Raw genomic sequence first — 18,970 nt, forward strand, 5'->3', positions numbered from 1 at the left:
AACTTGTGATGAAACTTGGTGGAAGGATGTGGACTCAAAAGGAATCTTTAAATTCTGCTGTGGATCTGGATCCAGGTGATTGTCATGATTTACAGTAAAGAAAATGTGGAAATCATCACATTGGATGGATTTGCATTCATGATCCCCAGAGGATGAACTGTAATAACCTCAGTGATGCATTCATATTTTTTAATTGGTCCCATCGTGAAGCCTCACAGAGTCACGACTGTTCAAAAGACGACGGAGGTAAAAATAAGTATGTTTACTCCATCAGGTGATAAGTTTAAAGTGAGTGAATCTCATTCACTTCCTCACACACACGCAGCAGCAGCAGCACCTTCACTCTCACATTCGAGTCCTAACATCCGGTCAGTGCACAAACACAATCTTCCTTGTTCGCTGCTCTATTATCTCCAGTCAGTGGCGTGACCCATTTCAACATGATGCTCGGAGAGGAGACCCAGCGACACACGCTGGTCCTGGAGGGCTGCAGGGCTGCGACCGCTCCACCAACACGGCCTGCGCCACCTTTGTCTGCGACTCTGTTTACTTCCCATCAACGATTTCTAAATATAAATGGAGGCAGAGCTTCCGTGCAGAATATAATGGACGTCTAACGAGAGGAGAGGGTAATGTTCTGTGTTTGGGCCATTTGGAAAAACGCTCACGGGTAAAGAGCGTTAAAGTGTGTGTCTCTATGCAAGAATCCATAAAGAGTGTGTGTGAGGGTGCACAGGTACGTCAGCACAGGGGCATTTACCTTAAAGCCGGCCTTGCCCTTCTTGCAGCAGAGGCAGGCCAGCATGAGGAAGACGAAGGTGAAGAGGCCCAACAAGGAGACGGCCACCACAGCCAGGGACGACGACCAGGACAGCCCACTCAGCGGGGCGCCATCTGCAAGACACAGAGACGGACACACACGGATATAAGCTGAGGAGCAAGAATCTGGTTCAATCATGTGAGCAGATGCACATTCAAGCACCAGTGAGAACGCAAATAGAGCAACGTGTTCTATAGAATCAGTTCTTATGCAACATGCAGTAGCTCATAATCTTTTCTCAGGAGGGTTTGTGTTTAATTTTACATGTTAATGTTTGATTTAAAAGTCGGCTTCATGATTTAGCTCAAAGTGAAATGATGTGAAATATTAAAACCCAGAACACAACACATCACTCAGTCGAGCTCCAACCTCCAACAACAGTTCTCTAATAAAACCACGTTTACATCAACTACATCCAGATTTTAAGATTCTATTTAAATCAAGATTCATGAATTATTCCACTCCTCCACAGAATTTCATGGAAATCAGTTCGGTTTAGTTTTTGTGAAATCTGCAAACCAAACAGACAACAACAGACCAAACAACGACACATGGAAAGAAAAGATCTGTTGCACAATGTTCATATCCTGCAAAACAGTGAAGGTGATTTGACGTTTTCTGCGAAACAATAAACTTGATTGTTTGATTAAAAGAAAGACGTTATGAGAGTTACGCCTCTCGGATGTTTCTTCTTCCCCTGAGCCTCAGTTTAACGTCAGTGAAGACAATTTTCTGACTCTGATGGTTTGAATTATCACCGATGTTCCATGTGCAGCCGTCCGACCTGCTAAATAATATCTTGTTCCCAATTCTGGGGGCATATTTGAGCAGAGGGTGATTTTTCTTTCTCACTCTGCTCCGATGCTCTGAAATGTAACGGTTACCATGGAGACACACTTGGACGGACAGCATGCGGGACTGCCCCCAGCGGTAACACACACACACACGCACACACACACACACACACACACACACACACACACACACACACACACACACACACACACACACGCACACACACACACACAGTGCAGCCAGTTAGTGCTGATCCTCTGAAAGCTGCAGTGCACATGGCTCTCAGTGAGCATCAGCCTCTTATTATAAATTGACAGAGAGTGAACACTGGTGTTTGGGGAGCAGCCAAAGTCGGAAGAGCAGAGAATATTCAAAAATGAAAACAACAACGTGCAAATTGACCAGTTAAAAGCAGGATTCTGGGCTCAGCAGAGTCGTCATCTGAATTGTACAGAATCTTTCCCTAATCTCATGTGAATAAAACCAGAACAATGACAACATGATGCCACCGGCGGCAGAGAGGGAGGACGAGGTGGAAAACGCCAACTTGCTAAATCGGTCAATAACCATTTAGTGTTCTGATGGGCTGGACAAGAACTTCAGGTTTAATTACTCTGTATTTGTCAAGAGGGTGATCACAGAGAGCAGAGACGTAGCCGCTCTGTGGTGGTTTATTTAAAGCTCCTGCCCCTGCAGCAGAGACGAGAGGCTGCAGCTCGCCATTAATATTTCAGAAACACGCTACACTTCACACGCAGGCAAACACAAAACACAGCAGTCAACACAACTACTACACTAGTACGTTATTATTGTTATAATCAATTGTATGACTGCGACATCAGAGAAGCTACAATGATAACATCCTTGATCCGCCCCCTGATCACATCCTGGCACCAAGTTTCATGAAAAAGGTTTTTTAAATGTTATGAAATAACAAACACACAAACAAACATGGACATGAGGTAACTATGGTGATTTTCTATATTTATTCATATTGTCAACAATGATGCTTCCTCACATGTGCTGTTTGAATCCAAACACTTATACAGCTGTTTGAGAATCACTAGAAAATGTAAAGTGTGCATCAGAGACACATTTCTGAAGATTGTGAGAAATACTTCTGGTTTGACTTTCTACTGAAACACACAATCTGTGAAACCTGTTGATTAATTTGATCCAATAACAGGAGCAAGGAAACACAACATTAATTTAGTTTTAATAACATAGTAAATCAAAGTGCTTTGTGCAGAATCCTCTAAGTTTGCACCCGAGTGTTTCAAATCAAATCCTCTGGAAGCGATTGTCGGTAAACAGGAGAAATGTGGAGGAGAAAGAAAGAATTCACATCACATCTCACACCCGAGTGTTAGCGAGTGCAGCAGGTAGCGGAGGACAGGGAACATATCGGCGCAGACACTTTACAACGTTAAACATCGTCTCTTTGCATCCAGCGGAAAGGAGCAGATACCTTGTTGTTGTGTTTCCTTCACTGTGTGTTTGTGTAAAATCAATATCATTGACTGCTGAGCTCCATGAAATATAGAGGCTTCACTCTCTTGTTCGCCGTAATGAGTCTGAATCCAAAGAGACAAATGAGTTCTGCTAAAAGGTCGTTGAGCTCAGGAAGGACGAGTCGCTCAGAGAAGATTCGACCCTGTGGCTGCTGCCTTCTCCTCCGGGCTCGACCTGATGCTTTCTGCTGCATACTGCTCTTCTCTGAGGGGGGGGGGGGGGGGGGGGGGGGCATCTTCAGAGAAGCACATCCTGATGACTAAATGATGAAAAGGGAGCGAGCATGAGAAGACGGGAGCAGAAGAAGAAAGGATGAAGAGAGAGGAGGCTGAGGAGCTGTGTGCTCTGCAGCTCCGCCCCTGGAGAGTCTCTCCTCAGCACTCAGAGACTCGTGGAGATGAGGAGCAGCGAGTCGGAGGCTGAGCTGACGGAGGCAGAATCTGACAAGCTCACGTGTTTGTTCTGCACAGAGAGAGAAGTCTCAGGATGTGTTTGCAGCTTGATGCTCAAACTGTCTGCACCTCAGCCGCTGAGCCGTCAGAGCAGCAGCTCAGCTCCCGGTCGCTCATTAGCTCCGTTCGTGTGGAGGCCAGATCGACATTCGAGCAAATACACTTGATTAGGAGTTAAATGAGCAGATTGACACAGCCGCCACGTCTCTGAGCCAAAGACGGAGCGAGAACAAGACGCTGAGCTCGGCCAAGGCTCGGCTGGTTGCCTGGCAACCTCAAAGGGAGTTTTCACCGGATCAAGAAAAACCTACTTTACTATCTTTGTCTGAATTATAGACTGTAAATAAAACTTTAACACATGACAGCTTCCGTAAGGTGGAGCCAAACCATCTCAATCGCCCCCTGGTGGCAGGCTGCAGCACTAAACACACCTCCTCCATGTTAGCAGATGGGACAAACTAAGACGCCTTCTGTCATTTTAAGTATTTTTGTATAATCATCAAATTAAAATGATCTGAAAGTCAAAAAAAGCTAAACACAATTATACCTTACATTACAAAAGCTTGGTAAACAAATACCAAACCATAACAACAGTTTCTTTCCCTGCATCAGTAATTTAAAATATACTAATTCATAAATACACATATATAAAAAGATTTATGTATTTATATCTATTCACGTCATTTTAAAGAGCATAATTCATTCAGAAATAAGTTCCCACTCTTATTTCTTTCTTTTCTACCTTTATTGTTGAACCTTCTCCTACAATGAACAATGTCAACAAAGACTTTCTCTTCTACTAAAGCACCCTGAGTATCCATGTCATAAACCTTCAGTCCCATGAATATTACATATTACGTCTACAATGTGAGATTAAAGGGATTATACTCATTAAAACGATTTGTTTCATGCACATTATACCTAATTCCTGGTTCCTCTACCAGTAGAAGCGCAGTAGAGTGCCAGCCGCGCCCTGCAGATGGTTGGGATTTGGGTCAGGAGTTTAGGAAACGCTGGAGTCACTGGGAGCTTTTTACAGTGAGATACACACATGAGCCAAACGGTGACAGAGACAAAGCTTCTCCCCTCGCAGCCGACGGCGCAGCTGCATCAGAAACGCTGGCAATGGTGAAATTAATCATCGCTCCCCCTCTGCCACACTTCTGCTGACACCGCACTTTTATCAGAGAGAGATACGGGGACTGGATGACAACAGGAGGACTCATCAGTTAAAAATAAAACAACAGAGGCGGAGCAGAAGATGACGGGGGCAGAAAACAGACGGGCGGAAGGGTGGGGGGGGCTGGGGACGGTTAAACAAATCCATATGGGCCGAACACGTGAACTGCATGAAGCTGCTGATCTGCTCAGGAACAATCTGCTGCCAAAAAACAGACCCGGTCTGGTGTCCAGCTGCCGGTGCACAGAGGAGGAGGAGAGATCGTCCTTCTGGTCACTTGAGATAAAAGACGGACGTCTAAACACACGTGTAGACGACCACTGTGACTCATGTGGTTCGTCATCAGCTGTCTGAGCGTAACCACGACCAAATGTGAGCGAACAGCCGTCAGGGTTTGTGACTCCAGAGCAGGCTGCAAAGACACATAGAAAGAAAATCAGCTGGTTTCCATGGTGACTGCTTCATCCAAGTCCGGATTCACATCGTCCTCACAGACGCTGCGCCAAGAAAAAACACTTGTCCCTGAGAGGAAATCAACCTTTCTACCAATTGTCTCTGAAAGTAAAGTTTTTACACTCGTGGTTGTTAACGCTGCAAATAGTTCGATCTGTTGTTCCAACTCCTGAAGCTGAACTCACACAGAATCTCCTTCACTGACAAACACAGCCGGCGCTGAGGAATCTGGGTTTAACATGAGGCTGCAGATGCCACGTGTAGACGTCCAGGCTGCGGCTGCGGCTGCTGCTGCGGCTGCTGCTGCGGCTGCTGCTGCGGCTGCTGCTGCGGCTGCGGCTGCGGCTGCTGCTGCGGCTGCGGCTGCTGCTGCGGCTGCGGCTGCGGCGGCTGATGCTGTATTTGCTGGAAAATGTTTTCCCGGCTGACAGTTGACGAAGCTGCAGAAATGATGTGATCACGTCAAGATGCAGCAGAAAAACCTCAAAGCAAAGTTTTCCACATCTTGTGGAATCAACGGCACAAAGAGCAGAAGCGCGTCCGAGAGCAAAGAGAGGAACCACCATGTCTTATTAGTGTTCCTAATAAAGTGCTGACTCAGTGTTTTCACACACACGAGGGCTTTGACATGAAGACACGGTTATATAACAACTCTCGATATGTCACCGTCAACAAACTCCCCCAGAGACACTTCTCCCTTCAAAGAGTCAAACGTCATCACTTCCTGTGTTGGAACCTGACGCCTTCCATCGTGTCTGTCTTCCTGTCTCTCACGGCGCCGTCTCTCAGGAACGATGCGAGATTCTTATAAAACATCATATTTCACAAAGGATTGGGAGGATTGTTTATTCATATCACGAGTGAGTCGGCTCTTCCTCCCATCAGCTGCTGTAACCCAGTTACACAGGAAGCTGGAGTTCAGAGGCAGGAGCCACAAAACTCTTTGTGTTCAACAACCGTGAACCAATCAGAGAACAGGTCTGCAGATCCCCGGTGTCTCAGTGTCTCCTCCACCTGAGGCTCGTCTCCCTCCTCACAAGCAGCTCAGCCTCGTCAGGTTCATTCAGCACGGAGTTCCCTGGGGGCCCGGGGGGGGGGGGCCCACATCAGCAGGACGTCCCGCAGTGACACAGATTTAAATATATTTACTCAAGTAATGGAATCCAGTCCAGTTTGAGTTTGTATTCATTACTGAGATCATTATTTACTCTCTTTCTCCTTCGTTCATTCCCTCGTTCCTTTTTATCTTCTTCTCCTTCTTTATTTCCATTACTCTCTTTTCCTTCTTTCACTCCTTCTCCTTTCCTTTCTTCTGTCTTTTTTGACATCTTTCCTTGTTCTTCTTCTCTTCCTTCCTTCATTTCTTTTGATGCCATGCTTCCCCTTCTCTCCCTATTTGTATTCATTTGTTCCTTCTGTATTTCCCTCTCTCTCCTGATTTTGTTCATTATTACCTTCCTTCATTTTTGTTCTTCTAACCTAAAAAAACAGAAAATCCTCAAAGTTATATGTTCGGGGTTTTCCACAACATTTTCTTTTTACCCTGAATACTTTTTCAAATTTATTTAATGTTCACTGAGTATTTCTGAATTATTATGCTGCCTCAGTTCAGCTAAAAGATTCCTCTTCCTCCACCAGGGACATTAACTCCTGAGGCCTCACTGACGCTGACTGTGTCTGTTCAACACCTCAGTTTGAATTAAAATCATTTTTTAAATTTAAAACACATTATTTACACTCATTCATCAGCTGTGACATCCAGTTAAATCTGTGTGTGTGTGTGTGTGTGTGTGTGTGTGTGTGTGTGTGTGTGTGTGTGTGTGTGTGTGTGTGTGTGTGTGTGTGTGTGTGTGTGTGTGTGTGTGTGTGTGTGTGTGTGATATCTGTTAAAGGTCACAACACAGAGAACTGGTGCTTCCTCATCCCTCTGCAACATGAACGTCTCTTCTTTGTTTCCCTCATCTCGACTTGCTCTTTTCTCTCCATCAACACTGTCCCTGGGGATGATGGGATTTCACTGTGTGTGTGTGTGTGTGTGTGTGTGTGTGTGTGTGTGTGTGTGTGTGTGTGTGTGTGTGTGTGTGTGAGAAACAGCTAAAGCTTGGTACTTATATATATTATAAACAGCACTTTTTTTGCTCTCTGCAGTTTCATTATGGAGAATATCACTGTGACGCTTTCACTTGTGTTTATTTCTTCCTCCACTCCTCAGTCCTCTTCCTCTTCCTCTTCCTCTTCCTCCTCCTCTTCTTCCTCCTCCTCTTCCTCTTCCTCTTCCTCTTCCTCTTCCTCTTCCTCTTCCTATCTCCCTAACTTCTCTCCCCACAGCACTTTCTTCCACTTCCCAAAAGCTGCAACCCTGTTTGCTGTTTCAACACTCATTCATTCTCAGACTTGTTTTATCTGCTCCTGCATCTCTTTCTCCTGCATCCCTCTCTTCCTCTTCCTCTTCCTCCTCTCTCCTCTTCCTCTTTCTGTCTCTCTGTTCTTCAGTCTGATGAATGTTGAGAGGCCACTGGAGCAGAACGATTCGCTCCCTGTCCGACGTCCCCACCGGCCCCGACTGCCCATGCTCAGATGTGACATCACATCACAGATGCCATGCAGGGGCTATTATTACATAACACACACACAGACACACACACACACCTCATTACTACACACATTCATGCTCGACACACTCAGGCAGAAAGCAGCATTACATGTTCGTGCACGTGAACCAGAAAAGCCCAGAGGACACGACTGAAACATGAGAACATGATGCAACACAAGGTTTTTATGTAGAACTCCTGTTTTCAATGAGCTAATTATTATTATTTACCTGACGATGTTGAATTGTGTGTAATTTCCCAGGATTGTTGTGAGTCAGTTGTGTTAAAGGTTGTTGATGAAGTCTGGCTTGTTGTGTTGCAGCTTTGTGTTTTCACAAGAGAACTTTGTGAATTATTATTCAGGTTTTCTTGTAGTAAACAATATAAACATTGAAAGTTTAAACATTGAAGAAAACGAAAAAGAATATAAATGAGTTGCTATCAGTGTTTCACCATCAAAATAAGAAGAAAGCTAAAGTGACACCACACATCACAAAGGAAAGTGAATATCACAAAGTTAATATCACTGGATAAAGTCAATTCATTTCAATTTAAACTTATAAAGATGATTATTACACAGACTTTTAATCTGGAGGCATTTTCCTTGTCTGTGTGTGTCTGTGTGTGTGTGTGTGTGTGTGTGTGTGTGTGTGTGTGTGTGTGTCTGTGTGTGTGTGTGTGTGTGTGTGTGTGTGTGTGTGTGTGTGGAGCATCTCTTCACAGACCTGACTGTCTTTTTAAGTATTAATGAGAGATGCTGGCCAAGCGTTCTCTTTTTTTTTGATGTGCGTCTGCCGTGATTATGCGTGATCACAGGGTGGCGAGCCGACCCGCTCCAAAGTGCCCCCCTGTTGCGCGGCGGTTTCTAAGCATGGTTTCCATGGAAACACTTTTAGTATATCGTGCCGCCTCGTTTCAATGAGCGGATGCATCTGAAACGGTCGTGAACATTACGTGTTTCAAGTGCTGTCTGGAGGAGATGGTGCCCAAATATAGTTCCGCCTGTTCAGAGCCGGAGGAAGAGTTTGCTTCTAATATCACGAGGAAACATTATAAACATGAATTAGGATTTAATAACTGAGTCGATGTGGAATGTATTCTGAGGAAGAGGAGCATTGTGAATAACATTGAATAACAACTTTTATGGAGCGTATGGATGTAAAAGTACAAACAGAATAAATGTATAAAACACAGGATGATTTCCTTTTTTGTTCACTGTTCATTTGCCTCGTTGGTTTATTACATAACCACTTTGTATCACCAGTGTTTGAACTGGGCCAGTGTTCACGACCACAGAGACACGACTGATACTGATACTGATATTGAGCATCGCTATAAAGAAGATAAATACTTTAAAACTGCACTAATCAGTGTATATATATATATATATATTATTATCAATGTGAATGTGAAATCTTTCAGGAAGAAGGAATTAAGTTTTTTCTGGAGACGGACAAAGTTTGAAATCCCCATAACCGAAGCATCAGGGAGACACAAAGTTAAACTGGTATCAGCCGTCCCAGTGGCCACAGACCATCAGTCAGTCGAGATATTATGATTCGTCCTCCAGTTGTTATCTCTCCAGTTTCTTAACTCAACCTTGGCTTGTATGAATTATGCACAAATGTGTGCTGGAGAATCTTCCTCTGACTTTACAATCGTACAAAGTGACAAAGATCAAAACTTCATTAACAAATTAGACCATCAAATTACCACCAGGCTCCAATTTATAATCTCTGAGCTCTCGACCTGCACCTTTATAATTTGCTTCAGTTTCTGCTCTGATCAGCAAAGTGTTCAGTGAAACACGAACACACTGATGATGATTTGTTTCCTCCTCTTTCTGTTATGTTTCCTCTCTATATGCTTTGGTGTTATATTTTCTTGTGTCGCCAACAACAACAAAGTGGAAAGTGTGAACTGAGTGTGTGTATCTGGAGGATTGTTCCTGTCCAGCGCCGGTCCTGTGGGACTCGGCTGGTCCAGGTCGGGGTGACTGATGTTTTTAAGATTGGATGAGCTCATCTGTGAACGAGGAGCGGCCCGAGGAAACGGACCCGAACCAGGAACTGGAGCAGATGCTGTCACACAATGTGCAACCACTCACACGTCCACCCACACACACACACACTCCACAGACGCTCGCTCTCTTCTCCCGCTCTACATGGACCAACATATCAAATCCAGGGAAGACTAACTCACACAATGCACGTTTTAAAATGTGCAGTGAGCGCACGAGGAAACAAACTGCACCTCTGAGCATCTCCTCACTGTCGCTGCCCATCACAACATGAACTGAGCTCCTGGAGCAGCTTCACGTGCACGCTCGCTCACGTGCAAATTATTAAGTGGCTCATTTAGACAGAGACAGAGACAGAGACAGACGGACAGTCAGAGAGACACTGGTCTTATTCACATGCTCAAACCTTGATGTGTCCAAAGACTCTGAACTAAAATGTGATGAATGATGCAGTGAGATGCGTTGCCATGGAGACGGTCTGTGGAAGTATCTGCTGTGTTATAGCTACTGACTCATACGGCAGCTCCTCAGGACGGGTGGGGGGGGGGGTCAGTGACCTCACAGGTCGACCTCCGAGCTGAACCAACGTGTTTCAAAGTGGAAATGTAATTGTGTCCTTATTGTGAACGGTTGAACTCGCCTGTCATCGGAGACATTTGTGTGGGTGTGGTTTATATTTTTTTTAAATTTTCAATTATGTGAAAATTTCACAATAAAGCTCAGCATCCCTCAGGAGAAACATTCTAGCTAAGATTTATTAATATGACAAACTGTGTAAATATTAAAAACCATGGTGAGTCAGTTTTATCATTTGGAATTTGTGCTTCCTGTTCATCTGGAGACGAGCGTCCTCTGCATCACGTCATCTGAGAGTAAATAGAAAAGCATCCACACTGATTCAATATGTGTAAACAAGCTGCAACCAAGATATCAGCAGGTTCATTAAGTCAAAGGATCCAGTTTAAACACGAGGCTGGTTTCAGGTTCCAGTGGATCTGTGCCCAACGTGACTCACGGAGCCAGATGTGAGTGAGTGGACGTGTGATTGGTGCTCAGGTGGATCAGCTGATCTGCGTCATGGATCCAGCAGCTTCACATCTGACCAGCTCTTTTATTAAAAAGAGATTTTCTTCTCACTCTCATTCCTGCACCAACATCATTTCTTCTCCTTTTCTTCCTCCTCCTCCTCCTCCTCTCTCTCTCTCTCTCTCTCTCTCTGTCTCTCTCCCTCTCTCTCTCTCTCTCTCTCTCCCTCTGTCTCTCTCTCTCTCTCTCTCTCTGTCTCTCTCTCTCTCTCTCTCTCTCTCTCTCTCTCTCTCTCTCTCTCTCTCTCTCTCTCCCTCTCTCTCTCTCTCTCTCTCCCTCTCTCTCTCTCTCCCTCTCTCTCTCTCTCTCTCTCTCTCTCTCTCTCTCTCTCTCTCTCTCTCGTTCTGAACCTCTGAACCAATCACCCCATTTCTCAGCCATAAGCACGGCCAACAAAGAATCCCTCTAAATCACAGCTTAACAGCCTGCTGTAATACTGCAGGGACTGGGAGGGCCTCCATCACACAGCCACAGAGAGATGGAGATGGAATTACATGAGGACACGGACACAGAGGAGGAACAACACAAGAGAAAAGTCTGAATCTACAGAGGGAAACAACAGGATCTAAATAAATCAACAGCCTGGCTGAAGTGATTGATTCTGCAAATGTTCTCCGATCGGAGCGGAGCTCATTCATCTGTTGACTGTGTCCTCGAGTCGAGTGATGAGCGTCTCTCGTGCAAACACACTGAACAAAGCAAGGATGATAACTGGATGTGTCTCTGACTGTGTTTCACTCCAAAGAAAATCAATTCATCATCAGTGGCGCAGCTGAGAGGCCAAAAACAAACCAGGAAATCAAATCTCTCCTGTAGAACGATCGTAATTACATGAAAATGTGGAGGTGATAAATAAATAATGATTTCATCCAGAGAACAGGTTGTTTTTTAGGCTGTTTCATGTAAAAGGATCCTGACGTGTGCGGGGGGGGGGGTTTTGAAATGGCCGACATGACGTCTGGAGACGACAGAGAGATGAATGTGATAAAGATGTCCTGCTCTCAGGGAGCAGCAGGTGATGACACGACGATATTAATATTCTATCATGGGACATTTTCAGCTTCAATGGGATCATTATGAATTTTGAAATAAACAAACAGTTAATAGACTAAATATCCATTGACACATTGTGTGTGTTGGAATATTCCATGAAATGCAGGCACAAGTCTCCAGCTTTAGGAAAACATACAGTACATACAGTACACACAGTACACACAGTACACACAGTACATACACATGCAGGCAGGTTACACAACACACATTCCTGCCCACGGTTTTAAACTATTCTGCAGATTGACAGTTGCCAAGAAATGCTGCGACCCAGCAGCTCGAGAGAGGGAAGGTGAAGCTGCGGCAGCTGGTGAACATGGATAAAGAGCAGGGGAAGCACTTAACCCTTTTTTCTATAGAATACAATATGCTCTTTGTTTAAAATTATTAAAGAAAGAAACTCCACAGGGTCCTTGAGGTAAATCGCCACTTTCCTGCACATCCCATAATGCCATCAATCAGCCCTGCTCATTCATTTGAAATACTGTCCTCAGTGGCCGATACATGAAACTCTATTCATCATCACGTCACCAGACTCAGCCTGAAGAATTCACAAGATGAATAACATAAGATAAAGGTTGAATCTGAGCACATACACTGTAAAGAAATGGTTAAAACATCACAGCTCATTCTGCCCTGTTAGTTTTCACTATGAGAACTGTCCATGGTGCTGAAACACCAACACAGACGCTACATGATAGAAAACTACTCTTATTCGCTCTCATTCTACTATTCACGATCTCAGCTGACTCACAGGATGAAGCAGCCATTAGCCCTGATGTGTATTCTGTCAACAACAGCTCTCTAAACAAGCTTGACTTTCCCTGTGACCGGGAGCTGCTAAGAGGGAGGCCAGAGCGTCGGGACGGAGGAGATGTGAACAGGTGACTGGTGTCACACTCCATCATCCAACCCATTAGTCAGGCCTGAACCAGAGCAACTGGAGCTGGCGATGCTAAAGCTGGCTGAAGGGCACTACTGCAGAAACCCTGCATCAGACAGCACAGCAGCAGAGAGGCTGGAAGTCTCTGCCTGGGCCGGACGATCAACAGAGACCATCACTGTGTGGATTCAGAACAAACAACTGCAACAATTAAAACTAAAGACTTTAAATGGAAAAGTCTCTCAGTGAAGATCTGAAGCAGAACATCATGATCTGTCAAATCCAGGGATAACGTGTTGAAGTCAGAAAAACCTTTTTCCAGCTTGTTCCCGAGAGGTTAGAAAAATAAAACAACTCTCAAAGGATGAAGGAGGATAAACGACACATTTACAATCTCAAACTCCAATGAAACGTTTTATATCATCAGCATAAAAACTAAACTTTAACATGAATGTCCACATGAAAGACACTAAAACATTGACAAATGTCTAACTGATGTTTACTGGGACCTGCTTCTCATTACGACACTGTTTAACCTCCAGTCTGCAGTATAACAAACGGGCGTCTGTGTTTATTATTTACACCAGAACTTTGAATTAACTGAGTTCCAGTATAAATCTACGTGTTACAGTTACAAACAAAAGGATCACGCTGAATCGTCCCGGCCCACATAGTGACTCACTCTGCGTAGAGCTACGTTTCTGCGTGGCAACAAAGGGATGAAGTGAGTAGGCAGCGTGTCCTTCAGCAGGAAGATACAGTGCCTTTAAGAAACTGATCCCCAGATCCTGCAGGGCTGCAGGGTTTTAACGGCTCGTCCGACCTGCAGCGAGACTCAAGAAGAAGAAAAGACTTTCCCTCAAGGATCAATAAAGAATTAAACATCATTATTATTTCATTAAGATACCTTTGTATCTCCACACGGATTTAAAATAATAGTTTCTACAGTTTATATGCTTTTCTAAATCCCCAGGGATGAATTTACGAGTGAGGAGAAGCTGAATTAATCACAGTGACGATCATGTACTGTCGTCTGATTGGTCAGTTTACAGTCACATGAGGTAAGTTAAGCTAAATAATTCACGAGAGACTTCTGATCATTTATGCATTTATTCTTCAGTTAGTTGATTTAAGGTGAGATCTTTATCTTTATCTTTATCTTTTTTATCTTCACGTCCAATTAGCCATCAATAAACAAACTTGTCTGAGAACTGGCAGTCCTTTAATTTGGACCAAATGAAATGATTGGCTGCTGTACCTGTCCGTCACAACCGACCTGCCTGCGCTCGATGCAGCTAAAGACGAGGCCGTTGTCAGAAGTTAGCGAGCGAGTCACAGAAAAGTCGTCTTCTCACAGTTGTTAGTGCACGTTCATGTGATTTGGGGGCGGAGCTTTGATGAGAGGGAAGATGGGGGGGGGGGGGGGGGGGGTGACCTGCTTTTGCTTTTCCAGGATTAACAACATGAGCTTTAAGAGATTATTTTTTAGAAACAGTCATCGAGTTATTTAGTAAATATTAAGACGTCATCTTTGCTTCTGTCAAACTGTGATTGAGTAAAAACAAAAGATACTTTAGTATTTTTGTTGCAGCTCTTTTTCTAATCTTGCAGCATATCGCAGGTTATTTACTGTGTTTCAATGCAGATGTTCAACAAAACTATTTGAATCAATTGTAACATGCGAATGTTTTTGCTTCTTCATCCACAGGAACTCTCCTCCGTCACAACTGTTTGGAATTCATTTTAAAAGAGGTGGAGACAGACGAGTGAGAGTGTGTTGATCATAAATACACTTCTATGCAATCAGAGGCTTTTATATCCCCATGATTCTTACAGACTACACACACACAGACACACACACACACACACACACACACACACACACACACACACACACACACACACACACACACACACACACACACACACACACACACACACACACACTTAACAGAGAGTGCAGAAGCTATTAGCAAACAGAAACATCAGCCTCCCTCAAGACACTCTGGGCCTTTCAATACAGGAACGATTGTGTTTTGTAAAAGCTGCTCTGCTCAAACTGAAAACACTGCAGAGAAAACTCCAGAAAAACAACTTCTGCTAAACGAAGACCACCTCGGTCTCCTCAGATCCGAGTGAGCTGCCTCCGAGGTGAAGATCAGAGGAGGGAGCTTTTTAAAAGCTTGTTCAACTTCTGTAAATGGCCACAATTAAATGTATGGCTTTGCTTGCCAAGGGAACGCACGTTATCCTGCATGCTTCCCTCCTCCATCGAGTGAACTAACATAAACATCATACGATGCATCCACTCAATCTGCTTCCTCTCTTCCTCCCTCTCTCTAATTCCCCTGCAGTTTCTGTCTCTGTATGAAGGGTCCAGCTGACACCTTGTACTTGATGAAAAGCAGCAAACTGACGCTCTCCTCCTGGTTTACCTGCTCCTGCGGCTCCGGGGCCTGGTGGTTCAGTGGAATCCTCCAGGAACGAAGGAGCCGAGCTTCCAAACACGTCCCCGTCGTCGTCGTCCGTCTGTTTTGTGCCCGGATAATTAGAGTGTGCTGCTGGATGAGCAGCCAGGAACCCACTGAGAAATTTGAAATGGATAATCTGCCCTGGGAATCCAGCCAGCTCTTCCAGTAAAATCCCCCCCCCCCTCCACCACCACCACCACCACCACCACTGATACCAAGCCCTGCCTTTCCTGGCCTGTGATGTCATCCTTTCCCCGCCCTCCACACAGCGGTCACCACAGGATTCAAGTCAGGACAAGTCTCTTCCTCCACCTCTCTCTCTCTTCCTCCACCTCTCTCTCTTCCTCCACCTCTGTCTCTCTTCCTCCACCTCTCTCTCTTCCTCCACCTCTGTCTCTCTTCCTCCACCTCTCTCTCTTCCTCCACCTCTGTCTCTCTTCCTCCACCTCTCTCTCTTCCTCCACCTCTCTCTCTCTTCCTCCACCTCTCTCTCTTCCTCCACCTCTGTCTCTCTCTTCCTCCACCTCTCTCTCTCTTTCCATCTCATGTCTTATTTTATGTGTATTGACTTTCCTGTTCCCTCTTCTCATTCTCAGCCTTTACATCCACATCTCATTATTGAAAATACCAGAATGCTCATTCAACAGAGTCACAAACTGTATCTCCCATTACTCTTCACCAGTCGATCAGCTGTTCAAACCAACAGAGCGAACATCAGGGAACATGGAGACCACAGAGTGTCCAAGGAAACCAGACACAGTGTGTGAGGCTGGATTTTGGGGAGATGTTTGCAAAGTGATGACGAAACATCTAAAACCTTTCTGCTTGATTTGAGGAGCAACACACGTTTTACTTTGAATATTTCGGTCCGTAAAAATATCAAAGCTTCAATGAAGACGATTAAAACCGGCCACTAAGTTTCCCTGGAAGTCGATCACCGTGCTGCTGCATCAGTTCCTCCAGGAGCCGACTCTCTACATTTACCCAGTCGAGCTCAGAGACGTGCAGTTAAAGCGGCTGATATAAAACTGAACAGCTGTGGACAGCTCGCTGCCAGAAATACTGTCGGCTATATCCTGCGTTTCCTCTTTCCATCTTTGCACCACAGATGGAAAAGTGCTACACAGTTAATTTTCAGTTAAAAATGTAAAACTGGAATGGAGGATTTTTGATGAAAGCAAATGTTGCCTGGTTAAATAAATGTGATTTGAATTCAGTGTCTGGATTTGAACATTTCAGTGAAAACGTACAGAGGTCCTGGTTCCTGTGATTCTCTGTAGCAGCAGAGAGACGAGAGAGAGGAAGAGCTTTGTTTTTTCATCTGGTCCGAGCCGACGGCTGCAGAGACTGAAAAACGCTGCAGCGGGAGATTTGTGGAATTCGATGAATGTGTTTTGAAAAGGGCAGGAGGGCGTTAGAGGAGCGTCGAGGAGCAGAGCAGCAGAGACGCAGTCAAGTGCTTCAGGATGAGGGGAAGTGGACGACATGTGAGGTTTCTGTTGACCACAATCATAAAGAAACTCGTCAGTGTCCTCACTTCCAGTGTCCACTCTCTCATTCTTATGGATGGAAACAAGATGCAAAGCCACCGAGTGCCGCACCTTTTGGTTGCCATAGAAACCAACTGAAGCACAAGCCAGTAGCTGCTTATGCCGAATGATAATAATAACAATAATAATAATAATAATAATAATGGAGAAAACCAGCTATTTGCAGTGATCTCCACCATGTGAGAAACAATCTGCCTCCATCCATCATCTCCCACAATCCTCTTCTCCTCCAGCTGGAGAAATCTGCTCCCTTTTCTCACCTTTCACTTTTACACGTACTGCTCCTTTAACACAGTCCAAGTTAGAACAACCCCCCCCCACACACACACACACACACACACACACACACACACCTCTCGTTCTCTTTCTTACCTTATATATTATATATCAGAACGCTCGTCCAACACATACAGACATGAAGTGTGAACCTGCAGCTTCCATCATGTGAACATCATGAACTCCAACATCACCTCTTCCTCCTCAGTGAATCACTTGTTCTGTAACTTGTGGTTATTGACTGAGACGTATTCAAACAGACAATGTGTCTGATATTGTCTGATTGATATTCGTAGGTTCAGATAAGACGTTAAATTTCATATCACTGATGCTGAGGACACACATGTGTTTTTAAGGTTTTCTTTCCCATAGAATGAAGATTCATGGCTTTTAAACATTATCGCCACAGACTGCTGCACCTTCCGGTTGCCATAGAAACCACCTGAGTGACAGGCCAGTCGATGCTTATGCTGCATCATAATAATGAGCTTATTCCATGAGGGAAACAATGAGGGAGCCTCTGCTCCTCTATTCCCACAATCCCCCTGTTCCCCACCTTCCCTTCCACCTTTATACGTACTGCACCTTTAAACTGCTCAGCTGACCCGAGGAACAGAAATCACAGCTGAACTTTACATAAAGAAAAATACCAACACATTTAAATCACGATCATTTCCCCCTGTGTTGCTGTCATTCAAAATCAAACACACACCTAGGAGCTGCAGGTGCAGGGGGGGGGGGGGGTTAAATCATGTGTAGAAGTAGATGAACAGTGACATTATGTCCATCAGCCACCAAAAGCGTTTACATGAGACCAAAACCAGATGTCAGCGGATTATTGTGGGATGTTCGCGGCGGAACGTGTCCTCACCTGAGCTGAAGTGGGAGCTGAGGGCAGATCCGGGGCTGAGAGCGACTGAAGACATCACCAGCAGCAGCAACATCTTCACAGCGACAGAAAACCCGCAGGACGAGGAGGACGACGGTCTAAGCGACACTAGATCTGGAGCACGGCTTCATTCCTCCTCCGGGACTCAACGTGCACCTTCATCCCTCTGTATCCCGCTGAGGTTCGGCTCACGCGCACACGCATCCTCCGGTGTCCGGTCACTGCGGGGCCTTATTTATATTCTACTCCTCTGGATGTGGAGATTGTGGCTGCAGGAGAAGAAGATGAGGAGGAGGAAGAGGAGGAGGAGGAGGAGGCTGGAGCTGATCCAGAACCTCACGGCGCACGGCGCACGGCTTTACGCACACACCTGGAGACGCGGTCACATCATCCCGGGAGCTGAGACCCGCCGGCATCGGACGTGTGACACCTCCGGCACGTGAGTGGACCCGAATCAAGCGCTCCCTTCTGCGCGGGGAGCTGTCCGAGGTGCTGACAGCAACAGCGCCATCTTGCTCGCTAACGAGTCCAAACAGAAATGTGTGGAGCTCAGTCTGCAGGAGGAGGAAGAGGAGGAGGAGGAGGAGGAGGAGGAGGCTCCGGATAGGCTGAGCTCAGCTGACTGAAATATACAGGCTGGAGCTGGAGAAGCAAGAATCTATTTCTGCAGCCGAACAGAAAAGACAAATCTATTTCTAATATGAAGATGAAACTGGCTGAGGGAAGATCTCAGTGTGTGTGTGAACCTGCAGCTTCATCTTCATCCTCAGATGAGAAGAGACGTGTGAAACATCCTCCCACACACACTGTGATGTAACACCGGGGAAACACACAGTGACTTAGCGACTATCCTCTCTAATCCTACTGTTCATACATGTACGGTGAGGCCCCCTCCCCCACCCGGCAACATTCATCCTCTCCCTCCTCCTCCCTTCATTCCTC

At 45.2% G+C, this 18,970-nt stretch overlaps 1 protein-coding gene across 4 annotated transcripts in view; it reads right to left on the reverse strand.

The window, feature by feature from the left end:
* The window catches only part of aatkb (apoptosis-associated tyrosine kinase b), a 62,759-nt gene extending 44,180 nt beyond the window's left edge, over positions 1-18,579 (reverse strand). For all 4 annotated transcript variants that reach the window (XM_034570170.1, XM_034570171.1, XM_034570168.1 and 1 more), the window contains exons 1-2: positions 18,011-18,579; positions 761-894 (exon numbers count right to left, since the gene is read on the reverse strand). In XM_034570170.1, the coding sequence (XP_034426061.1) occupies positions 761-894; positions 18,011-18,083 (207 nt within the window). In that variant the 5' untranslated portion in view covers positions 18,084-18,579. The remainder of the gene's footprint in view (positions 1-760; positions 895-18,010) is intronic.
* Positions 18,580-18,970: the final 391 nt, after the last annotated feature.

This window comes from Hippoglossus hippoglossus, chromosome 19 (genome assembly GCF_009819705.1).
Source record: "Hippoglossus hippoglossus isolate fHipHip1 chromosome 19, fHipHip1.pri, whole genome shotgun sequence".
NCBI lineage: Eukaryota > Metazoa > Chordata > Actinopteri > Pleuronectiformes > Pleuronectidae > Hippoglossus > Hippoglossus hippoglossus.